The following is a 22,873-nucleotide window of genomic DNA, read 5'->3' on the forward strand; positions in this document are numbered from 1 at the left end:
GTTCGGGTCCCCATTGACTTCAATGGGGTTCGGGTTCGGGACGAAGTTCGGATCGGGTTCGGATCCCGAACCCGAACATTTCCGGGATGTTCGGCCGAACTTCTCGAACCCGAACATCCAGGTGTTCGCTCAACTCTACTCAGGAGGACCTGTGCTACGTCATAACGCTAGCCAGCACTATGAAGTTCTTTACTTATTCAGCGCCCCCCCCCACCCTAAAACAGTTTAGGGCTGAAAGAGACATAAACTTACCATAGCCTTTTGTTGTTTCTTTAAAAACCGGTGAAAGTGGTCTTTCGGAAAAAAATTCTGAATGGTTGATTAAAGCATCTTTTATGGTATCATAACCACATAGGACAACAGATTTTGACATTCCTGTCTGGATGCTGAAGACTGTGCCGTACTCCTTAGCCAACTGTGAATACAAGAATGATTATAAAGTTACCAGGTGCCACAAAAAATGATTTATCACCCTCCATGGACTGTATGTCTATAGCAGATGCCTGCTTACAGCTATTTAAAGTTTAACATACAATATTCTTACAAGTCCCAGTAGACATTATAGACCAGGGATGGCCAGGTAAGGGCGAACTATAATTATGGCTAACTGCCAATCAGTAACTTCAGTCAAAGAAATATAGACGTGTTCACTGCTGCAAAATTTTCAAATGTAAAGCCCAACTAACCCTAACCCAATAAACCACTACGTTGTGATCATCCATATGTGCATTCCGCAAAAAGATAGAATATGTCCACAGAATGCAGAACACAGACCCATTGAAGATATTATGGGTCTTCAAAAAATGAGCACAGCACAACATCCGCATCTGTATTTTTTCTGATCCATTGTTTTTGGACCACAAAGTAGATATGGTCGTGTGCATAAGGCCTAAATGAGACAAGAGAAGGTTTAGTAGGCAAGCTTTGCCTGTTTACTGATGACACAAAAGTTTGCAATAGGGAGGTTATTCCTGGAGGTGTCCAAGATATTGAAAATATTTCAATTTTACTTGGGAAATGGTCAAAAGAGGAGAAATCGCAGTTTAACATTTTTAAATGTAAAATAATAAACCTAAGGTGAAGGGATCCTATATCTGAGAATCGTTTGGGCAGTTCTGTGTTGGGACTTTAGAAGAGAAGGATTTAGGGGTCGACAACTTCAGAATGTGGCCAATGTGGCCAGGTCATAAAGAAAGCAAGGAGGATGCTTGGCTGCATAGCTAGAGGTATAACCAGCAGAAAGAGGGAGATTGTGATCCTGCTGTATAGAGCTCTAGGCACACTGCATCAAGAGGACCGTGTTCAGTTCTGGAGATATCACTTACAAAAACAAAGGTAAGATACAACCAGTCCAAAGATGGAATACAAAAATAGTAGAGGGTTTTAAGCATAAAACTTATCAAGAAAGACGTAACTTAATGTATCGAGCAGGCTGCTGCAATGCTGCAATCAAAAAACTTGATTCGGACGATTTGCCAAAGTTCGACAAGAAAGTTGATTCATCCTGAATTAATTTGCCAGGAATTGCTATAAAATCAGGTATACCTGTATGTCATGGTGGCTGAGCGAATGTATGGAGCGGGCTGCAATGAGCCCACTCCATATGTGGTGGGTGCCAGCTGTATCATACAGCCATCACCTGGCCACAATGACGGGGAACAGCATGGCTGCCTCTGTAATACCCCAGAGTAGTATTACCATTCCTATACCCTGCTACTGTCTCTAATGTCTAACAATAATGTAATCTGTGTATTTATCCCAGGTCCTCCTACATTGTGCATTACTAATGTTGCTATCTTTAGATAGAATGGAATTTACCATTCCGTTCTCCCTCCCCCTTTTGGGAAGAAGTGGGATAGTCCCATTTCCTACCAAGACAGGGGCAGCAGGAAGTGTCTAATCAGTCTAAGTCTTGGCTATGTCAGATCCAGACGGGTCATGATACAGCTGCTAGGGGAGGCCCCCTGCTGCAGCAGGAGTCTCTCCAGAGGGAAGCAGCTCATACAGCACCTCGACTCCTTGCAAATTTACCTACAGAGTGTCATAAGGGGGTCAACAGCCAAAGGCACCCCACTCACAAATCGAAAGCCCAACTGCCAAAATAGAGCCGAGTTTAGCACAGCAGAGAAAAAGGCAGAGTACTCAAGTTTACCTGCCAGTTTATGCCAAAGCCTGCTGCAACCAAGAGAAAGCCTGAATATTGTTTGGATGCAAGTTTACTCATGAAAACCTGTTGAACTTTATAAAGGTCTGGACTCAATTTTGTCACGGAATGTGTACAGGTAACAAGGCAAAACAACATGCATAAATGACTCGCTGGATCCAAAAGCTAAGGAACAAAAGGGAGACCCCTGTAGAAGACCTGGCACTTTCCCTGGCTGCTCAGCCTATGCATAGATCCGAATGGTGGAGGTATGCATATCCACGTACCTTGACTATATAACCCCTGAGCACCCTACAATAGTGAGGGGACACGACCACCGGCTCCCTACACCAGACACGGAGGGAGTCAGGGTCACCTGGGATCCAGCAAACAGAAAATAACAGATAACAGTATAACACTTAACTTTGTAGAGGAGAGGAGAACCAGATGGGCATGCACACATACTCCAGGAAGAAATATAAGCCGCCCAGAAAAGCCTTCTGGGGAAGAATTTAAAGGGAAGCAATTAGTCCAACACATGACAGCTGAGAGAGACTAACGAGAGGAGGAGCTGAATACCACAACACAGAAAGTCAAGGAGGAGGTTCTGAAAGGCCTCTGTCAGAGCTTCTCAGCTGTCTGGTTGTGACAGTACCCCTCCCTCTACGAGTGGACTCCGGACACTCAGAACCCACCTTCTCAGGATGGGACCTATGGAAAGCCCTGATGAGACAAGAGGCTTTAATGTCCGTCACTGGGACCCACATCCTCTCCTCAGGACCATACCCCTCCCAGTGAACAAGGTACTGAAGCGAACCGCGGACAAGACGAGAATCCACAATCCCAGAGACCTGAAATTCAAGATTCCCATCAACCATAATCGGAGGAGGAGGCAAAGGCAAGGGTACAATAGGTTGAACATAAGGTTTCAATAAGGACTTATGAAAAACATTATGGATCTTCCAAGTCTGAGGAAGATCAAGACGGTATGCAACAGGATTGATGACAGACAGGATTTTGTAAGGCCCAATAAACCTAGGACCCAACTTCCAGGAGGGAACCTTCAATTTGATATTCTTGGTAGACAACCACACCAGATCACCAACATTCAGGTCCGGACCAAGCACACGTCTCTTATCAGCCACACGCTTATATCTCTCACTCATGCTTTTTAGATTATCTTGAATCTTTTGCCAAATAGATGACAAAGACGAGGAGAATCTGTCCTCATCAGGTAAACCAGAAGACCCCTCTCCCGAGAAAGTCCCAAACTGTGGATGAAACCCATATGCACCAAAAAATGGTGACTTATCAGAGGACTCCTGACGACGGTTATTTAAAGCAAACTCAGCAAGGGACAAAAAAGAACACCAATCCTCTTGATTCTCCGCCACAAAACAACGCAGATATGTCTCCAGATTCTGATTGACGCGCTCTGTCTGGCCATTCGACTGCGGGTGGAAAGCAGAAGAGAATGACAACCGAACCCCCAAGCGAGAACAGAAAGCCTTCCAGAATCTGGAAACAAACTGCGTGCCCCTATCAGAGACTATGTCTGAAGGAATACCGTGCAATTTGACAATGTGATCAACAAATGCCTGCGCCAGCGTCTTAGCATTGGGCAAACCAGGAAAAGGGATGAAATGCACCATTTTGCTAAAACGGTCCACCACCACCAGAATCACAGTCTTCCCCGAGGAACGAGGCAGGTCCGTTATGAAGTCCATGGACAGATGTGTCCAAGGACGGGAAGGAATGGGTAAGGGAAGGAGAGGACCTGATGGCCGTGAATGAGGGACTTTGGCACGAGCGCAAGTTTCGCAGGCTGCCACAAAACCCTCAACCGACTTACGAAGCGCAGGCCACCAGAATCTCCGAGCGATGAGATCCAGTGTGGCTCTTACCCCCGGGTGCCCAGCAAGGACCGTATCGTGGTGTTCTTTAAAAATCTTGTGTCTTAAAGCGAGAGGCACAAACAACCTCCCAGGAGGACAAAGATCAGGAGCCTCTGACTGGGCTGCCTGCACCTCTGCCTCCAATTCAGGAAAAAGAGCAGAGACCACCACACCTTCAGCCAAAATGGGACCCGGGTCTTCAAAATTCCCGCCTCCCGGAAAACAACGTGACAGGGCATCTGCCTTCACATTCTTAACTCCAGGGCGGAACGTGACAACAAAATTAAACCTAGAAAAGAACAACGACCATCTGGCCTGTCTCGGGTTCAGACGCTTGGCTGACTCCAAGTAGGCCAGATTTTTATGGTCAGTAAATACGGTAATAGGGTGTCTGGCTCCCTCTAGCCAATGGCGCCATTCCTCAAAAGCCAACTTGATGGCCAACAATTCCCTATCTCCCACATCGTAATTTCTCTCTGCGGAGGAGAGTTTTCTTGAGAAAAAGGCACACGGTCGCCATTTGGCAGGAGAGGAACCCTGAGACAAGACCGCCCCCACACCCACCTCAGAAGCATCAACCTCAACTATGAAGGGTAACGAAACATCAGGTTGCACCAAGATGGGAGCGGAAGCAAAACTCTCCTTGATATCAGAAAAAGCCTTACGCGCCTCCACTGACCAAGAAGAAAAATCTACCCCCTTTCTGGTCATATCAGTGAGTGGTTTAACAATAGAAGAATAATTCAAAATGAACTTCCTGTAATAATTGGCAAAGCCCAAAAAAACGCATCAGCGCCTTTTGATTCTCAGGAAGCTCCCACTCAAGCACAGCGCGGACCTTCTCGGGGTCCATGCGAAAACCAGAAGCGGAGAGAAGAAACCCCAGAAATTGAATTTCTGGAACCGCAAACACACATTTTTCCAGTTTCGCATACAATTTATTCTCCCGCAGAATGAGCAAGACCTGGCGTAAATGTTCCTTATGAGTTTTGAAATCGGGAGAAAAAATCAAAATGTCATCCAAATACACCAATACAAATTTTCCCATCAAATGATAAAAAATGCTGTTCACGAAATGCTGAAAAACGGCTGGGGCATTCATCAAACCAAAAGGCATAACCAAGTTTTCAAAATGGCCCTCAGGGGTATTGAAGGCCGTCTTCCATTCGTCCCCTTCTCTGACCCTGACCAGGTTGTATGCCCCTCTTAAATCTAATTTGGAAAAGACTTTAGCCCCAACAACCTGGTTAAATAGGTCCGGGATCAGAGGAAGCGGATAAGGGTCACGAATTGTGATATTGTTCAGCTCCCTGAAATCCAGACAAGGTCTTAAAGAACCATCTTTTTTCTTAACAAAGAAAAAACCAGCGGCAACAGGTGACTTCGAGGGTCGTATGTGTCCCTTTCTCAGACTCTCAGAGATATAAGCACGCATAGCGATCCTCTCAGGTTGGGAAAGATTGTATAAACGAGATTTAGGCAGCTTAGCGTCTGGGATGGGATTAATAGGGCAATCGTACTCCCTGTGCGGGGGCAAATCCTGAACTCCACTCTCAGAGAAGACATCCGAAAATTCAGAGAGAAAAGATGGTATAGTCTTAGTAGCAACCTCAGAAACAGTTGTCATGAGTAGGGATGAGCGAACTCGAACTGTATAGTTCGGGTTCGTACCGAATTTTGGGGTGTCCGTGACACGGACCCGAACCCGGACATTTTCGTAAAAGTCCGGGTTCGGGTTCGGTGTTCGTCGCTTTCTTCGCGCTTTTGTGACGCTTTCTTGGCGCTTTTTGAAAGGCTGCAAAGCAGCCAATCAACAAGCGTCATACTACTTGCCCCAAGAGGCCATCACAGCCATGCCTACTATTGGCATGGCTGTGATTGGCCAGAGCACCATGTGACCCAGCCTCTATTTAAGCTGGAGTCACATAGCGCCGCCCGTCACTCTGCTCTGATTAGCGTAGGGAGAGGTTGCGGCTGCGACAGTAGGGCGAGATTAGGCAGATTAACTCCTCCAAAGGACTTGATTAACTGATCGATCTGCAGCTGTGGATCATTGAGCTGCTGATCCTCAATTGCTCACTGTTTTTAGGCTGCACAGACCGTTTGTCAGTCTCATTTTTCTGGGGTGATCGGCGGCCATTTTGTGTCTTGTGGTGCGCCAGCACAAGCTGCGACCAAGTGCATTTAACCCTCAATGGTGTGGTTGTTTTTTGGCTAAAGCCTACATCAGGGTGAAGCTGTCACACCAAGTGCATTTAACCAGCAATAGTCTGTTCATTTTTTGGCCATATACAAAATCAGGGGCAAGCTGCGCCTGTCACCAAGTGCATTTAACCCTCAATGGTGTGGTTGTTTTTTGGCTAAAGCCTACATCAGGGTGAAGCTGTCACACCAAGTGCATTTAACCAGCAATAGTCTGTTCATTTTTTGGCCATATACAAAATCAGGGGCAAGCTGCGCCTGTCACCAAGTGCATTTAACCCTCAATGGTGTGGTTGTTTTTTGGCTAAAGCCTACATCAGGGTGAAGCTGTCACACCAAGTGCATTTAACCAGCAATAGTCTGTTCATTTTTTGGCCATATACAAAATCAGGGGCAAGCTGCGCCTGTCACCAAGTGCATTTAACCCTCAATGGTGTGGTTGTTTTTTGGCTAAAGCCTACATCAGGGTGAAGCTGTCACACCAAGTGCATTTAACCAGCAATAGTCTGTTTATTTTTTGGCCATATCCCAGTCTAATTCTGTCACTAAATCCATACCGGTCACCCAGCGCCTAAATACTAGGCCTCAAATTTATATCCAGCTAAATCTGTCCCTAGTGCTGTAGCTGGGCGAGTTATTTAGTGTCCGTTCAAGCACATTTCTTGTTCTGGGTTGAAATACAATTCCCAATTTAGCAATTTCATAATTTAGTGGTTCCTGCTATATCAGAGCTATTTGAAATCTATCCCAAAAAGGGTATATAATATTGAAGGTGCACATTGGGTCATTCAGAATAACTTCACACACACCCGCTACTGTGTATTTCCAAGTCTAATTCTGTCACTAAACCCATACCTGTCACCCAGCGCCTAAATACTAGGCCTCAAATTTAAATCCCTCTAAATCTCTCGTTACCGCTGTACTGTTGTTGCTGGGCAAGATATTTAGTGTCCGTCAAAGCACATTTTTTGTTCTGGGTTGAAGTACAATTCCCAATTTAGCAATTTCATAATTTAGTGGTTTCTGCTATATCAGAGCTATTTGAAATCTATCCCTAAAAGGGTATATAATATTGAAGGTGCACATAGGGTCATTCAGAATAACTTCACACACACGCTTCTGTGCATTTCCAAGTCTAATTCTGTCACTAAATCCATACCGGTGACCCAGCGCCTAAATACTAGGCCTCAAATTTAAATCCCTCTAAATCTCTCGTTACCCACCGCTGTACTGTTGTTGCTGGGCAAGATATTTAGTGTCCGTCAAAGCACATTTTTTGTTCTGGGTTGAAGTACAATTCCCAATTTAGCAATTTCATAATTTAGTGGTTTCTGCTATATCAGAGCTATTTGAAATCTATCCCTAAAAGGGTATATAATATTGAAGGTGCACATAGGGTCATTCAGAATAACTTCACACACACGCTTCTGTGCATTTCCAAGTCTAATTCTGTCACTAAATCCATACCGGTGACCCAGCGCCTAAATACTAGGCCTCAAATTTAAATCCCTCTAAATCTCTCGTTACCCACCGCTGTACTGTTGTTGCTGGGCAAGATATTTAGTGTCCGTCAAAGCACATTTTTTGTTCTGGGTTGAAGTACAATTCCCAATTTAGCAATTTCATAATTTAGTGGTTTCTGCTATATCAGAGCTATTTGAAATCTATCCCTAAAAGGGTATATAATATTGAAGGTGCACATAGGGTCATTCAGAATAACTTCACACACACGCTTCTGTGCATTTCCAAGTCTAATTCTGTCACTAAATCCATACCGGTGACCCAGCGCCTAAATACTAGGCCTCAAATTTAAATCCCTCTAAATCTCTCGTTACCCACCGCTGTACTGTTGTTGCTGGGCAAGATATTTAGTGTCCGTCAAAGCACATTTTTTGTTCTGGGTTGAAGTACAATTCCCAATTTAGCAATTTCATAATTTAGTGGTTTCTGCTATATCAGAGCTATTTGAAATCTATCCCTAAAAGGGTATATAATATTGAAGGTGCACATAGGGTCATTCAGAATAACTTCACACACACGCTTCTGTGCATTTCCAAGTCTAATTCTGTCACTAAATCCATACCGGTGACCCAGCGCCTAAATACTAGGCCTCAAATTTAAATCCCTCTAAATCTCTCGTTACCCACCGCTGTACTGTTGTTGCTGGGCAAGATATTTAGTGTCCGTCAAAGCACATTTTTTGTTCTGGGTTGAAGTACAATTCCCAATTTAGCAATTTCATAATTTAGTGGTTTCTGCTATATCAGAGCTATTTGAAATCTATCCCTAAAAGGGTATATAATATTGAAGGTGCACATAGGGTCATTCAGAATAACTTCACACACACGCTTCTGTGCATTTCCAAGTCTAATTCTGTCACTAAATCCATACCGGTGACCCAGCGCCTAAATACTAGGCCTCAAATTTAAATCCCTCTAAATCTCTCGTTACCCACCGCTGTACTGTTGTTGCTGGGCAAGATATTTAGTGTCCGTCAAAGCACATTTTTTGTTCTGGGTTGAAGTACAATTCCCAATTTAGCAATTTCATAATTTAGTGGTTTCTGCTATATCAGAGCTATTTGAAATCTATCCCTAAAAGGGTATATAATATTCAAGGTGCACATTGGGTCATTCAGAATAACTTCACACACACGCTTCTGTGCATTTCCAAGTCTAATTCTGTCACTAAATCCATACCGGTGACCCAGCGCCTAAATACTAGGCCTCAAATTTAAATCCCTCTAAATCTCTCGTTACCCACCGCTGTACTGTTGTTGCTGGGCAAGATATTTAGTGTCCGTCAAAGCACATTTTTTGTTCTGGGTTGAAGTACAATTCCCAATTTAGCAATTTCATAATTTAGTGGTTTCTGCTATATCAGAGCTATTTGAAATCTATCCCTAAAAGGGTATATAATATTCAAGGTGCACATTGGGTCATTCAGAATAACTTCACACACACGCTTCTGTGCATTTCCAAGTCTAATTCTGTCACTAAATCCATACCGGTCACCCAGCGCCTAAATACTAGGCCTCAAATTTATATCCCGCTGAATTTGAATACAATACATTGGGCCAAATAATATATTTGTTGTTGTGGTGAACCATAACAATGAGAAAAACATCTAGTAAGGGACGCGGACGTGGACATGGTCGTGGTGGTGTTAGTGGACCCTCTGGTGCTGGGAGAGGACGTGGCCGTTCTGCCACATCCACACGTCCTAGTGTACCAACTACCTCAGGTCCCAGTAGCCGCCAGAATTTACAGCGATATATGGTGGGGCCCAATGCCGTTCTAAGGATGGTAAGGCCTGAGCAGGTACAGGCATTAGTCAATTGGGTGGCCGACAGTGGATCCAGCACGTTCACATTATCTCCCACCCAGTCTTCTGCAGAAAGCGCACAGATGGCGCCTGAAAACCAACCCCATCAGTCTGTCACATCAGCCCCATGCATACCAGGGAAACTGTCTCAGCCTCAAGTTATGCAGCAGTCTCTTATGCTGTTTGAAGACTCCGCTGGCAGGGTTTCCCAAGGGCATCCACCTAGCCCTTCCCCAGCGGTGAAAGACATAGAATGCACTGACGCACAACCACTTATGTTTCCTGATGATGAGGACATGGGAATACCACCTCAGTATGTCTCTGATGATGACGAAACACAGGTGCCAACTGCTGCGTCTTTCTGCAGTGTGCAGACTGAACAGGAGGTCAGGGATCAAGACTGGGTGGAAGACGATGCAGGGGACGATGAGGTCCTAGACCCCACATGGAATGAAGGTCGTGCCACTGACTTTCACAGTTCGGAGGAAGAGGCAGTGGTGAGACCGAGCCAACAGCGTAGCAAAAGAGGGAGCAGTGGGCAAAAGCAGAACACCCGCCGCCAAGAGACTCCGCCTGCTACTGACCGCCGCCATCTGGGACCGAGCACCCCAAAGGCAGCTTCAAGGAGTTCCCTGGCATGGCACTTCTTCAAACAATGTGCTGACGACAAGACCCGAGTGGTTTGCACGCTGTGCCATCAGAGCCTGAAGCGAGGCATTAACGTTCTGAACCTGAGCACAACCTGCATGACCAGGCACCTGCATGCAAAGCATGAACTGCAGTGGAGTAAACACCTTAAAACCAAGGAAGTCACTCAGGCTCCCCCTGCTACCTCTTCTGCTGCTGCCGCCTCGGCCTATTCTGCTGCTGCCGCCTCGGCCTCTTCCTCCGCCTCTGGAGGAACGTTGGCACCTGCCGCCCAGCAAACAGGGGATGTACCACCAACACCACCACCACCACCTCTGTCACCAAGCGTCTCAACCATGTCACACGCCAGCGTTCAGCTCTCCATCTCACAAACATTTGATAGAAAGCGTAAATTCCCACCTAGCCACCCTCGATCCCTGGCCCTGAATGCCAGCATTTCTAAACTACTGGCCTATGAAATGCTGTCATTTAGGCTGGTGGACACAGACAGCTTCAAACAGCTCATGTCGCTTGCTGTCCCACAGTATGTTGTTCCCAGCCGGCACTACTTCTCCAAGAGAGCCGTGCCTTCCCTGCACAACCAAGTATCCGATAAAATCAAGTGTGCACTGCGCAACGCCATCTGTGGCAAGGTCCACCTAACCACAGATACGTGGACCAGTAAGCACGGCCAGGGACGCTATATCTCCCTAACTGCACACTGGGTAAATGTAGTGGCAGCTGGGCCCCAGGCGGAGAGCTGTTTGGCGCACGTCCTTCCGCCGCCAAGGATCGCAGGGCAACATTCTTTGCCTCCTGTTGCCACCTCCTCCTTCTCGGCTTCCTCCTCCTCTTCTTCCACCTGCTCATCCAGTCAGCCACACACCTTCACCACCAACTTCAGCACAGCCCGGGGTAAACGTCAGCAGGCCATTCTGAAACTCATATGTTTGGGGGACAGGCCCCACACCGCACAGGAGTTGTGGCGGGGTATTGAACAACAGACCGACGAGTGGTTGCTGCCGGTGAGCCTCAAGCCCGGCCTGGTGGTGTGTGATAATGGGCGAAATCTCGTTGCAGCTCTGGGACTAGCCAATTTGACGCACATCCCTTGCTTGGCGCATGTGCTGAATTTGGTGGTGCAGAAGTTCATTCACAACTACCCCGACATGTCAGAGCTGCTGCATAAAGTGCGGGCCGTCTGTTCGCGCTTCCGGCGTTCACATCCTGCTGCTGCTCGCCTGTCTGCGCTACAGCGTAACTTCGGCCTTCCCGCTCACCGCCTCATATGCGACGTGCCCACCAGGTGGAACTCCACCTTGCACATGCTGGACAGACTGTGCGAGCAGCAGCAGGCCATAGTGGAGTTTCAGCTGCAGCACGCACGGGTCAGTCGCACTACAGAACAGCACCACTTCACCACCAATGACTGGGCCTCCATGCGAGACCTGTGTGCCCTGTTGCGCTGTTTCGAGTACTCCACCAACATGGCCAGTGGCGATGACACCGTTATCAGCGTTACAATACCACTTCTATGTCTCCTTGAGAAAACACTTAGGGCGATGATGGAACAGGAGGTGGCCCAGGAGGAGGAGGAGGAGGAGGAAGAGGGGTCATTTTTAGCACTTTCAGGCCAGTCTCTTCGAAGTGACTCAGAGGGAGGTTTTTGGCAACAGCAGAGGCCAGGTACAAATGTGGCCAGCCAGGGCCCACTACTGGAGGACGAGGAGGACGAGGATGAGGAGGAGGTGGAGGAGGATGAGGATGAAGCATGGTCACAGCGGGGTGGCACCCATCGCAGCTCGGGTCCATCACTGGTGCGTGGCTGGGGGGAAAGGCAGGACGATGACGATACGCCTCCCACAGAGGACAGCTTGTCCTTAACCCTGGGCAGCCTGGCACACATGAGCGACTACATGCTGCAGTGCCTGCGCAACGACAGCAGAGTTGCCCACATTTTAACCTGTGCGGACTACTGGGTTGCCACCCTGCTGGATCCACGCTACAAAGACAATGTGCCCACCTTACTTCCTGCACTGGAGCGTGATAGGAAGATGCGCGAGTACAAGCGCACGTTGGTAGACGCGCTACTGAGAGCATTCCCAAATGTCACAGGGGAACAAGTGGAAGCCCAAGGCCAAGGCAGAGGAGGAGCAAGAGGTCGCCAAGGCAGCTGTGTCACGGCCAGCTCCTCTGAGGGCAGGGTTAGCATGGCAGAGATGTGGAAAACTTTTGTCAACACGCCACAGCTAACTGCACCACCACCTGATACGCAACGTGTTAGCAGGAGGCAACATTTCACTAACATGGTGGAACAGTACGTGTGCACACCCCTCCACGTACTGACTGATGGTTCGGCCCCATTCAACTTCTGGGTCTCTAAATTGTCCACGTGGCCAGAGCTAGCCTTTTATGCCTTGGAGGTGCTGGCCTGCCCGGCAGCCAGCGTTTTGTCTGAACGTGTATTCAGCACGGCAGGGGGCGTCATTACAGACAAACGCAGCCGCCTGTCTACAGCCAATGTGGACAAGCTGACGTTCATAAAAATGAACCAGGCATGGATCCCACAGGACCTGTCCGTCCCTTGTCCAGATTAGACATTAACTACCTCCCCATAACCATATATTATTGGACTCCAGGGCACTTCCTCATTCAATCCTATTTTTATTTTCATTTTACCATTATATTGCGAGGCTACCCAAAGTTGAATGAACCTCTCCTCTGCCTGTGTGCTAGGCCTAAATATATGCCAATGGACTGTTGCAGTGGTGGCTGACATGAAGCCTGATTCTCTGCTATGACATGCAGACTAATTCTCTGCTGACATGAAGCCAGATTGTCTGTTACGGGACCTCTCTCCTCTGCCTGGGTGCTGGGCCTAAATTTATGACAATGGACTGTTGCAGTGGTGGCTGACGTGAAGCCTGATTCTCTGCTATGACATGCAGACTGATTCTCTGCTGACATGAAGCCAGATTGTCTGTTACGGGACCTCTCTGCTCTGCCTGTGTGCTAGGCCTAAATATATGCCAATGGACTGTTGCAGTGGTGGGTGACGTGAAGCCTCATTCTCTGCTATGACATGCAGACTGATTCTCTGCTGACATGAAGCCAGATTGTCTGTTACGGGACCTCTCTGCTCTGCCTGTGTGCTAGGCCTAAATATATGCCAATGGACTGTTGCAGTGGTGGGTGACGTGAAGCCTCATTCTCTGCTATGACATGCAGACTGATTCTCTGCTGACATGAAGCCAGATTCTCTGTTACGGGACCTCTCTCCTCTGCCTGTGTGCTAGGCCTAAATATATGCCAATGGACTGTTGCAGTGGTGGCTGACGTGAAGCCTCATTCTCTGCTATGACATGCAGACTGATTCTCTGCTGACATGAAGCCAGATCGTCTGTTACGGGACCTCTCTGCTCTGCCTGTGTGCTAGGCCTAAATATATGCCAATGGACTGTTGCAGTGGTGGGTGACGTGAAGCCTCATTCTCTGCTATGACATGCAGACTGATTCTCTGCTGTCATGAAGCCAGATTGTCTGTTACGGGACCTCTCTGCTCTGCCTGTGTGCTAGGCCTAAATATATGCCAATGGACTGTTGCAGTGGTGGGTGACGTGAAGCCTCATTCTCTGCTATGACATGCAGACTGATTCTCTGCTGACATGAAGCCAGATTGTCTGTTACGGGACCTCTCTCCTCTGCCTGTGTGCTAGGCCTAAATATATGCCAATGGACTGTTGCAGTGGTGGCTGACGTGAAGCCTCATTCTCTGCTATGACATGCAGACTGATTCTCTGCTGACATGAAGCCAGATCGTCTGTTACGAGACCTCTCTGCTCTGCCTGTGTGCTAGGCCTAAATATATGCCAATGGACTGTTGCAGTGGTGGGTGACGTGAAGCCTCATTCTCTGCTATGACATGCAGACTGATTCTCTGCTGTCATGAAGCCAGATTGTCTGTTACGGGACCTCTCTGCTCTGCCTGTGTGCTAGGCCTAAATATATGCCAATGGACTGTTGCAGTGGTGGGTGACGTGAAGCCTCATTCTCTGCTATGACATGCAGACTGATTCTCTGCTGACATGAAGCCAGATCCTCTGTTACGGGACCTCTCTCCTCTGCCTGGGTGCTGGGCCTAAATTTATGACAATGGACTGTTGCAGTGGTGGCTGACGTGAAGCCTCATTCTCTGCTATGACATGCAGACTGATTCTCTGCTGACATGAAGCCAGATTCTCTGTTACGGGACCTCTCTCCTCTGCCTGTGTGTGTGCTGGGCCTAAATATATGCCAATGGACTGTTGCAGTGGTGGCTGACGTGAAGCCTCATTCTCTGCTATGACATGCAGACTAATTCTCTGCTGACATGAAGACAGATTCTCTGTTACGGGACCTCCCTCCTCTGCCTGGGTGCTGGGCCTAAATATATGCCAATGGACTGTTGCAGTGGTGGCTGACGTGAAGCCTCATTCTCTGCTATGACATGCAGACTAATTCTCTGCTGACATGAAGACAGATTCTCTGTTACGGGACCTCTCTCCTCTGCCTGGGTGCCGGGGCCTAAATATCTGAGAATGGACTGTTCCAGTGGTGGGTGACGGGAAGCCAGATTCTCTGCTATGGAACCTCTCTCCAATTGATTTTGGTTAATTTTTATTTATTTAATTTTTATTTTAATTCATTTCCCTATCCACATTTGTTTGCAGGGGATTTACCTACATGTTGCTGCCTTTTGCAGCCCTCTAGCTCTTTCCTGGGCTGTTTTACAGCCTTTTTAGTGCCGAAAAGTTCGGGTCCCCATTGACTTCAATGGGGTTCGGGTTCGGGACGAAGTTCGGATCGGGTTCGGATCCCGAACCCGAACATTTCCGGGATGTTCGGCCGAACTTCTCGAACCCGAACATCCAGGTGTTCGCTCAACTCTAGTCATGAGGCAATTCTCTCTGCAAAAGTCACTCCAACCATTTATTTGCTTCGCTTGCCAATCAATGGTGGGGTTATGCTTAGTGAGCCAGGGCAGCCCCAACACCAGAGGGGTGGGCAAACCGCTAAGGACGAAACATGACACATCCTCAACATGAGCATCACTCACAATTAAACGGATATTGTGAACTATGCCCTTTAATGATTTCTGAGAAAGTGGAGCGGAATCGATAGCAAAAACAGGAATATCCTTTCTCAAAGCGCACACCTGGAAACCATGAGTTATCGCAAATTGATTATCAATGAGATTGACCGCTGCTCCACTATCCACAAAAATCTCACAAAAAATGTTCTTGCTCTCTAGCGCCACCCTAGCCGGCAGGACAAAACGGGAACTACAAGCAAACGGAAAACCTTCAATTTCCGCCTCAACCCTGCCAATAGTAACAGACGGAACATTTTTCAAAGATTTTTTCCTCTTTGTTTCTTTATTATACCCAGAGAACTGCCTGAATCTCCTAGAGGGACAAATATTTGCCAAATGATTAATACCTCCACAACAAAAACAAACCGTCCCATGCGAGCTGAATCTTCTATTGTCAGAAGCAATCAACCCCAGCTGCATGGGCTCCTGCTCAGAAGGGGCTGACAGCGACTGAGACCCCTGCGCACAGAATGGGACCGCTGCACAGTCCTGGGACCGAGTATGACAGGAAGGAGAGATCTCTCCTCTCTCTCTAAGACGCCTGTCAATACGAACGGCCTGAGACATAGCAGAGTCCAAAGAAATAGGCCTTTCATGAAAGGCAAATGCATCTTTCAATCCCTCTGAAAGACCATGGCAAAATTGACTTCGGAGTGCAGCATCATTCCAACCAGTATCAGCTGCCCATCTCCGAAATTCTGAGCAGTATATTTCTGCGGATTGTTTACCCTGGCATAAGAGACGTAGTCTAGACTCCGCCAGAGCAATACGATCCGGATCATCATATATCTGACCCAGGGCTAAAAAGAATTCATCCACTGAACGGAGAGGCCGTGCCCCCTCCGGCAGCGAAAAGGCCCAGGACTGAGCGTTACCTCTAAGCAGCGATATAATGATCCCCACCCTCCGTTCCTCATCTCCAGAGGAAAGGGGAAGAAGGCGAAAATGGAGTTTGCAAGCCTCTCTAAAACGCACAAAATTCTCACTACCCCCGGAGAACGTATCCGGGAGCGAGATCTTAGGCTCAAAACAAGCTCCATGAACGCAAGCTGAACCGGTCACTTGAAGCTGAGAAAAAGTCTTACGGAGGTCAGCTACCTCCAATGAAAGACCCTGGAAGCGTTCAGCCAAAAGTGAAACCGGATCCATGCTTAAGACGGTTTTGGCGGCTTATAATGTCACGGAATGTGTACAGGTAACAAGGCAAAACAACATGCATAAATGACTCGCTGGATCCAAAAGCTAAGGAACAAAAGGGAGACCCCTGTAGAAGACCTGGCACTTTCCCTGGCTGCTCAGCCTATGCATAGATCCGAATGGTGGAGGTTTGCATATCCACGTACCTTGACTATATAACCCCTGAGCACCCTACAATAGTGAGGGGACACGACCACCGGCTCCCTACACCAGACACGGAGGGAGTCAGGGTCACCTGGGATCCAGCAAACAGAAAATAACAGATAACAGTATAACACTTAACTTTGTAGAGGAGAGGAGAACCAGATGGGCATGCACACATACTCCAGGAAGAAATATAAGCCGCCCAGAAAAGCCTTCTGGGGAAGAATTTAAAGGGAAGCAATTAGTCCAACACATGACAGCTGAGAGAGACTAACGAGAGGAGGAGCTGAATACCACAACACAGAAAGTCAAGGAGGAGGTTCTGAAAGGCCTCTGTCAGAGCTTCTCAGCTGTCTGGTAGTGACAAATTTATTCTCCATCTCCACCATTACTCATCACCTTTATTGCTTCGGAGCCAAGCCTTGGGGAGCAACGGTATCCAGGTAGGAGCACCGTGAGACACACTGAAAACTATTGAGGCGCCACCACACCAGTCGGCATTGCGATAAACCTGGGACACGATCGGGCCTGGGGGGGTGGCATGTTGCACCTGGACGCTGCAGAAAACTTCCAAGCCTGCCGTGGTAAGTTACCTGCTACTCTGTGCATGAGGCTATATGAACAGAAAATTTAAAAAGTTATGGCTAGCTAGAAGGAAAAAACTAAAATATAAAACAAAAAAATTGGCCCGGTACTTATGGGGTTAAAGGGGTTTTCCAGGATACAGCAACCAGTTCTCATCAACTATAATGTGCCACTGTCTGACCGATATTGCCAACACCCAGTCATCTTTTACTTTGTTATACTGTTTTTACCATGTTAGGATTTTGGGAAGTCCTGTAAAATTTTGATTAGACTTTTTCATATTTGAAGATATTTCCTAGATTTTTCCTTTCATCTTTGGCCTCTTATCACATTGAATCCACTGTTTCTTTGGGTCTATCGATTGCCATCACTGTTAAGCAGCTGATCTCAACCAGTCATACAGAGATTTGCCCATCAGAGATCACTGCATTATATGGTGGGCATTCAGATGGATGGGCGTACATGCAATGCACACAGTATGGTATATGGGCAAGATTTGTCCTCATGAGAATTCCCCTGTACCGCTAGTTAGCTTTCTCCTCAGAACTGGTCTGTTAACAGTTCCTTATTACATGATACCCTGTGAACAAAGTGGTCATTTATTATTACCTTCATAAACGTTTTATGGGGTCTTCTTATGTCCATTATGAGCATATTTCCAATGATCGGTAAAGGCGTTGGTCCAGGTGGGAAATGTTTGTTCTTTCCTTGCTTTTGATTCTTGAAAGCATTGACCAAAAGTAAGATGACGATGATGGAGATGAGAACCATGACCAGATCCATGGTGAATGTAATTCTGTAAAATATTGAGATGAGAGACACAGAATCAGATTATGTTTAAAAATAATGAAAGGGTTTATCTGGGAATGATAATGATGACTTATCCTGAGGATAGAGCATCATTATGACATCAGTGGCGGTCCTATTCCCGGCACCCCTGCCGATCAGCTGTTTCAGGGAGCTGCTGCGCTCATCGGAGTGCTGGTGAGCGATGCAGGCTCCTGGCAGCTTTCTGCACTGAACATTAACCCTTTAATTACCAGTCCAGATTTTAGAAATCTGGTATGTGTGACTTTTTAAAACTCATTAACGGTATTGCACATCAAAGTAATTTGACATTGTTTTTCCTCACATATTGTACTTTATTTAATTGATAAAATTACACTTATGCAATTTGCACATATTTACAAAAAAAACACTGCAATGCATTTTAACTGCAATATATCAGATATAAACATACAGTGCCTTGCAAGTATTCACCCTCTTGAATTTTTTTTTGTAATATTCTGGTGCCTCACAACCTGGAATTAACATGGATTGTTTGAGGATTTGCATCATGTAATTTACAGAACATGCCAACAACTTTGATGTTTTTTTTAAATTGTGAAGCAAACAACAAATAGGACAAAATAACTGAAAAAGTCAGTGTGCATAACTATTCACCCCCCTAAAAGTCGATACTTTGTAGAGCCACCTTTTGTGGCAATCACAGCTCCAAGTCACTTTGGATAAGTCTCTATGAGCTTGCCACATCTTACCACTGGGATATTTGCCCATTCCTCCTTGCCAAACTGTTCCACCTCCTTCAAGTTGGATGGTTTGCACTTGTGAGCAGCAATCGTTAAGTCTGACCACAGATTTTCTATTGGATTGAGTTCTGGGCTGTGACTAGGCCATTCTGAAACATTTACATGTTTCCCCTTGAACCACTCAAGTGTTGCTTTAGCCGTGTGTTTGGGGTCATTGTCCTGCTGGAAGGTGAACCTCTGTCCTAGCCTCAAATCGCGCACCACTCTGTGCAGGTTTTGCTCAAGAATATCACTGTATTTAGCACCATCCATCCAGTTTCCCAGTCCCATCCCCACAGCATGATGCTGCCACCACCATGTTTCACTGTGGGGATGGTGTTCTTTGGGTGATGTGATGTGTTGGGTTTGCGCCAGGCATAGCATTTTTTTTCATGGCCAAAAAGTTCAGTTTTAGTCTCATAAGTAATGGCTTTCTTCTGGCCACTCTGCCATAAAGCCCAACTCTATGGAGCGTACGGCTTATTGTCGTCCTATGTACAGATACTCCAGTCTCTGCTGTGGAACTCTGCAGCTCCTCCAGGGTCACCTTAGGTCTCTGTGCTGCCTCTCTGATTAATGCCCTCCTTGCCCGGTCTGTGAGTTTTGGTGGGCTGCCGTCTCTTGGCAGGTTTGCTGTTGTGCCATGTTCTTTCCATTTGGTTATGATAGATTTGATGGTGCTCCTGGGGATTATCAAAGATTTGGATATTTTTTTTTATAACCTAACCCTAACTTGAACTTCTCAACAACATTGTCCCTTACTTGTTTAGAGAGTTTCTTAGTCTTCATGGCAGTGTTTGGTTAGTGATGCCTCTTGCTTAGGTGTTGCAGCCTCTGGGGCCTTTCAAAAAAGGTGTGTATATGCAATGACAGATCATGTGACACTTAGATTGCACACAGGTGACATCATTTCACTAATTATGTGACTTCTGAAGGTAATTGGTTGCACCAGAGCTTTTTATGGGCTTCCTAACAAAGGGGGTGAATACATACCCACATGCCAATTTTCTGTTTTCTATTTCTAAACAATAGTTTTATTTATATATTTTTCTCATTTCACTTCACCAACTTAGACTATTGTGTTCTGATCCATCACATAAAATTCAGATTAAAAAAAACATTGAACTTAAGGCTGTAATGTAATAAAACATGAAAAAAAAGGGGGTGAATACTTTTGCAAGGCATTGTACATATTGTACAAACATGTTATCAGATTTATTTTTCCATAGGTTTACTTTATATTCAATTTTAAAATGCTTTTTCTTTTCATTTTCAACAGTGTAAGAGACTTACTGTACAGCTTTTTGAACTTTTAACCATATTTTTAACATTTTGAGACAGAGCATGTTTTCCTGCACTGAACCAATTTTGTGCAAGCAGACAGGTGTCAGAATGATTAAAAGTGACCACATTTTAGAAACTAGACCCCTTAGAGGGCTGTCCTAGGGGTGTACTGAGTATTTTGGCCCCCAGTTTTTTTTTAGGAATTAATGCAATGTAAGTGAAAAAAATTAATAAAAAATTGCATCTTTTTCACAAACGTGTTTGTTTAAAGACAGTTTTATTTTTTTTGCATAGTGCACACACAAATGAGGAAATGCACCCCACATCTTGTCACCCTATTTCTCCCATTTTCAGAAGTATTCCCTAAACCTGTGTCTGGACAAATGGCAGGGCCCAAAAGGAAAGGTGCACTCAGTGGTTCTCAGGGCACAAATTTTGCTTGAAAATGTTTCAGGCCACAATGCAATCTTTACAGGCATAGAGCTGCTAAAATGATAAACACCACCACCACCACGACCACCATAAATGAATCCATTAGGCATGTAGTGACTATTTTGGCCCTATAATTTTTAGTTAATTAATGCAAGTAAATATGCAATATGAAAATGTGTTGTTTTTCTTATTAATGTTTTGCTGACATGACAGTTTTTATGCAAAACAGAAGAAACATGTCCTAAATTTTATTGTGCACCCCCAATATAGCCCTAATATGATTACTTAACAAACAACTGGGCCTAAAATGGAGTGTGCAACCTTTGCCTTTCAGGGCAGAATTAAATGAATTTCAGGCTCTTTCTCATGTTTTTAGGGGTACTGAGCTAGAGAAATAGAAAATAGAAATATTTTTCAAAACGACACCTCCTAAGGTATTTATCTAGGGGTATAGTGGGAATTGTGAGAATTTTGATTGGGTGCTAGCAGGTCATGGGATAAATGCATAACATTTTGTAAATATATATGTGTGTATATATACAGTACAGACCAAAAGTTTGGACACACCTTCTCATTCAAAGAGTTTTCCTTATTTTCATGACTATGAAAATTGTAGATTCACACTGAAGGCATCAAAACTATGAATAACACATGTGGAATTATATACATAACAAAAAAGTGTGAAACAACAGAAAATATGTCATATTCTAGGTTCTTCAAAGTAGCCACCTTTTGCTTTGATTACTGCTTTGCACACTCTTGGCATTCTCTTGATGAGCTTCAAGAGGTAGTCACCTGAAATGGTCTTCCAACAGTCTTGAAGGAGTTCCCAGAGATGCTTAGCACTTGTTGGCCCTTTTGCCTTCACTCTGCGGTCCAGCTCACCCCAAACCATCTTGATTGGGTTCAGGTCCGGTGACTGTGGAGGCCAGGTCATCTGGTGCAGCACCCCATCACTCTCCTTCATGGTCAAATAGCCCTTTAGCCCTTACACAGCCTGGAGGTGTGTTTGGGGTCATTGTCCTGTTGAAAAATAAATGATGGTCCAACTAAACGCAAACCGGATGGAATAGCATGCCGCTGCAAGATGCTGTGGTAGCCATGCTGGTTCAGTATGCCTTCAATTTTGAATAAATCCCCAACCGTGTCACCATTAAAGCACCCCCACACCATCACACTTCCTCCTCCATGCTTCACAGTGGGAACCAGGCATGTAGAGTCCATCCGTTCACCTTTTCTGCATCGCACAAAGACACAGTGGTTGGAACCAAAGATCTCAAATTTGGACTCATCAGACCAAAGCATAGATTTCCACAGGTCTGATGTCCATTCCTTGTGTTCTTTAGCGCAAACAAGTCTCTTCTGCTTGTTGCCTGTCCTTAGCAGTGGTTTCCTAGCAGATATTCTACCATGAAGACCTGATTCACAGTCTCCTCTTAACAGTTGAATGAGAAGGTGTGTCCAAACTTTTGGTCTGTACTGTATGAACCACCAGTATGAACAGGACCCAAAGATAGGCAAGTTCATACACCGTATACCTAGAATCCTATCTCACCCTATAGGACCCTGGAACTAATGTCAGGACTGAGTCTACCTTTTCCTCCAAAGGGAATGACAAACAGGAGTCTCCCTCAGGCCTAATGACAAACAACAGGGAAAGGCAACACATACATATATCAAAACAAAATAAAAAAAGGGAAAGGAAAAACACTTACAGTATCTTCAATGAAGCTTTGGTAGCACCAGGAACTCAGCCAAGAACCAAACACAAGTTAACCACAAGTCCAACAGAAACTATAAACTGCAAAGCATAGTGGGAGAAACAACAATAAATAAAGAAGTTAAAATGTTTCTGGTCTCACAGATCTCCTGCCACCTGTCACGGGAACGCCCGTATGTCTTTGTACGTCCGTGACAGATATGCCACTTGTTTAGGCTACTTTCCCACTCGCGTTTTGTGTGGATCTGACATGGACGGATCCGTTCAGATAATACAACTGTCTGCATCCGTTCAGAACGGATCCATTTGTATTATCTTTAACACAGCCAAGACGGATCGGTTTTGAACACCATTGAAAGTCAATGGAGGACAGATCCGTTTTCTATTGTGCCAGATTGTGTCAGTGAAAATGGATCCGTCCCCATTGACTTACATTGTGTGTCAGGACGGATCAGTTTAACTTAGTTTCATCAGACACCAAAACGCTGCAAGCAGAGCGGAATGGAGACTGAACTAATGCAAACTGATGCTTTCTAAGCAGATCCTTTTCTATTCAGAATGCATTAGGGCAAAAACTAATCCGTTTTGGACCGATTGTGAGAGCCCTGAATGGATCTCACA

At 45.8% G+C, this 22,873-nt stretch overlaps 1 protein-coding gene across 1 annotated transcript in view; it reads right to left on the bottom strand.

Moving 5' to 3' along the window:
• Window positions 1–22,304, bottom strand: part of LOC122934243 (cytochrome P450 2C29-like) — an 88,315-nt gene extending 66,011 nt beyond the window's left edge. The window contains exons 1-3 of the mRNA XM_044289563.1: window positions 22,248–22,304; window positions 17,858–18,044; window positions 253–415 (exon numbers count right to left, since the gene is read on the bottom strand). Of these exons, the coding sequence (XP_044145498.1) occupies window positions 253–415; window positions 17,858–18,031 (337 nt within the window). The 5' untranslated portion in view covers window positions 18,032–18,044; window positions 22,248–22,304. The remainder of the gene's footprint in view (window positions 1–252; window positions 416–17,857; window positions 18,045–22,247) is intronic.
• Between the last annotated feature and the right edge of the window lie 569 nt (window positions 22,305–22,873).

Source organism: Bufo gargarizans, chromosome 4 (genome assembly GCF_014858855.1).
Source record: "Bufo gargarizans isolate SCDJY-AF-19 chromosome 4, ASM1485885v1, whole genome shotgun sequence".
Taxonomy (NCBI): Eukaryota; Metazoa; Chordata; class Amphibia; order Anura; family Bufonidae; genus Bufo; species Bufo gargarizans.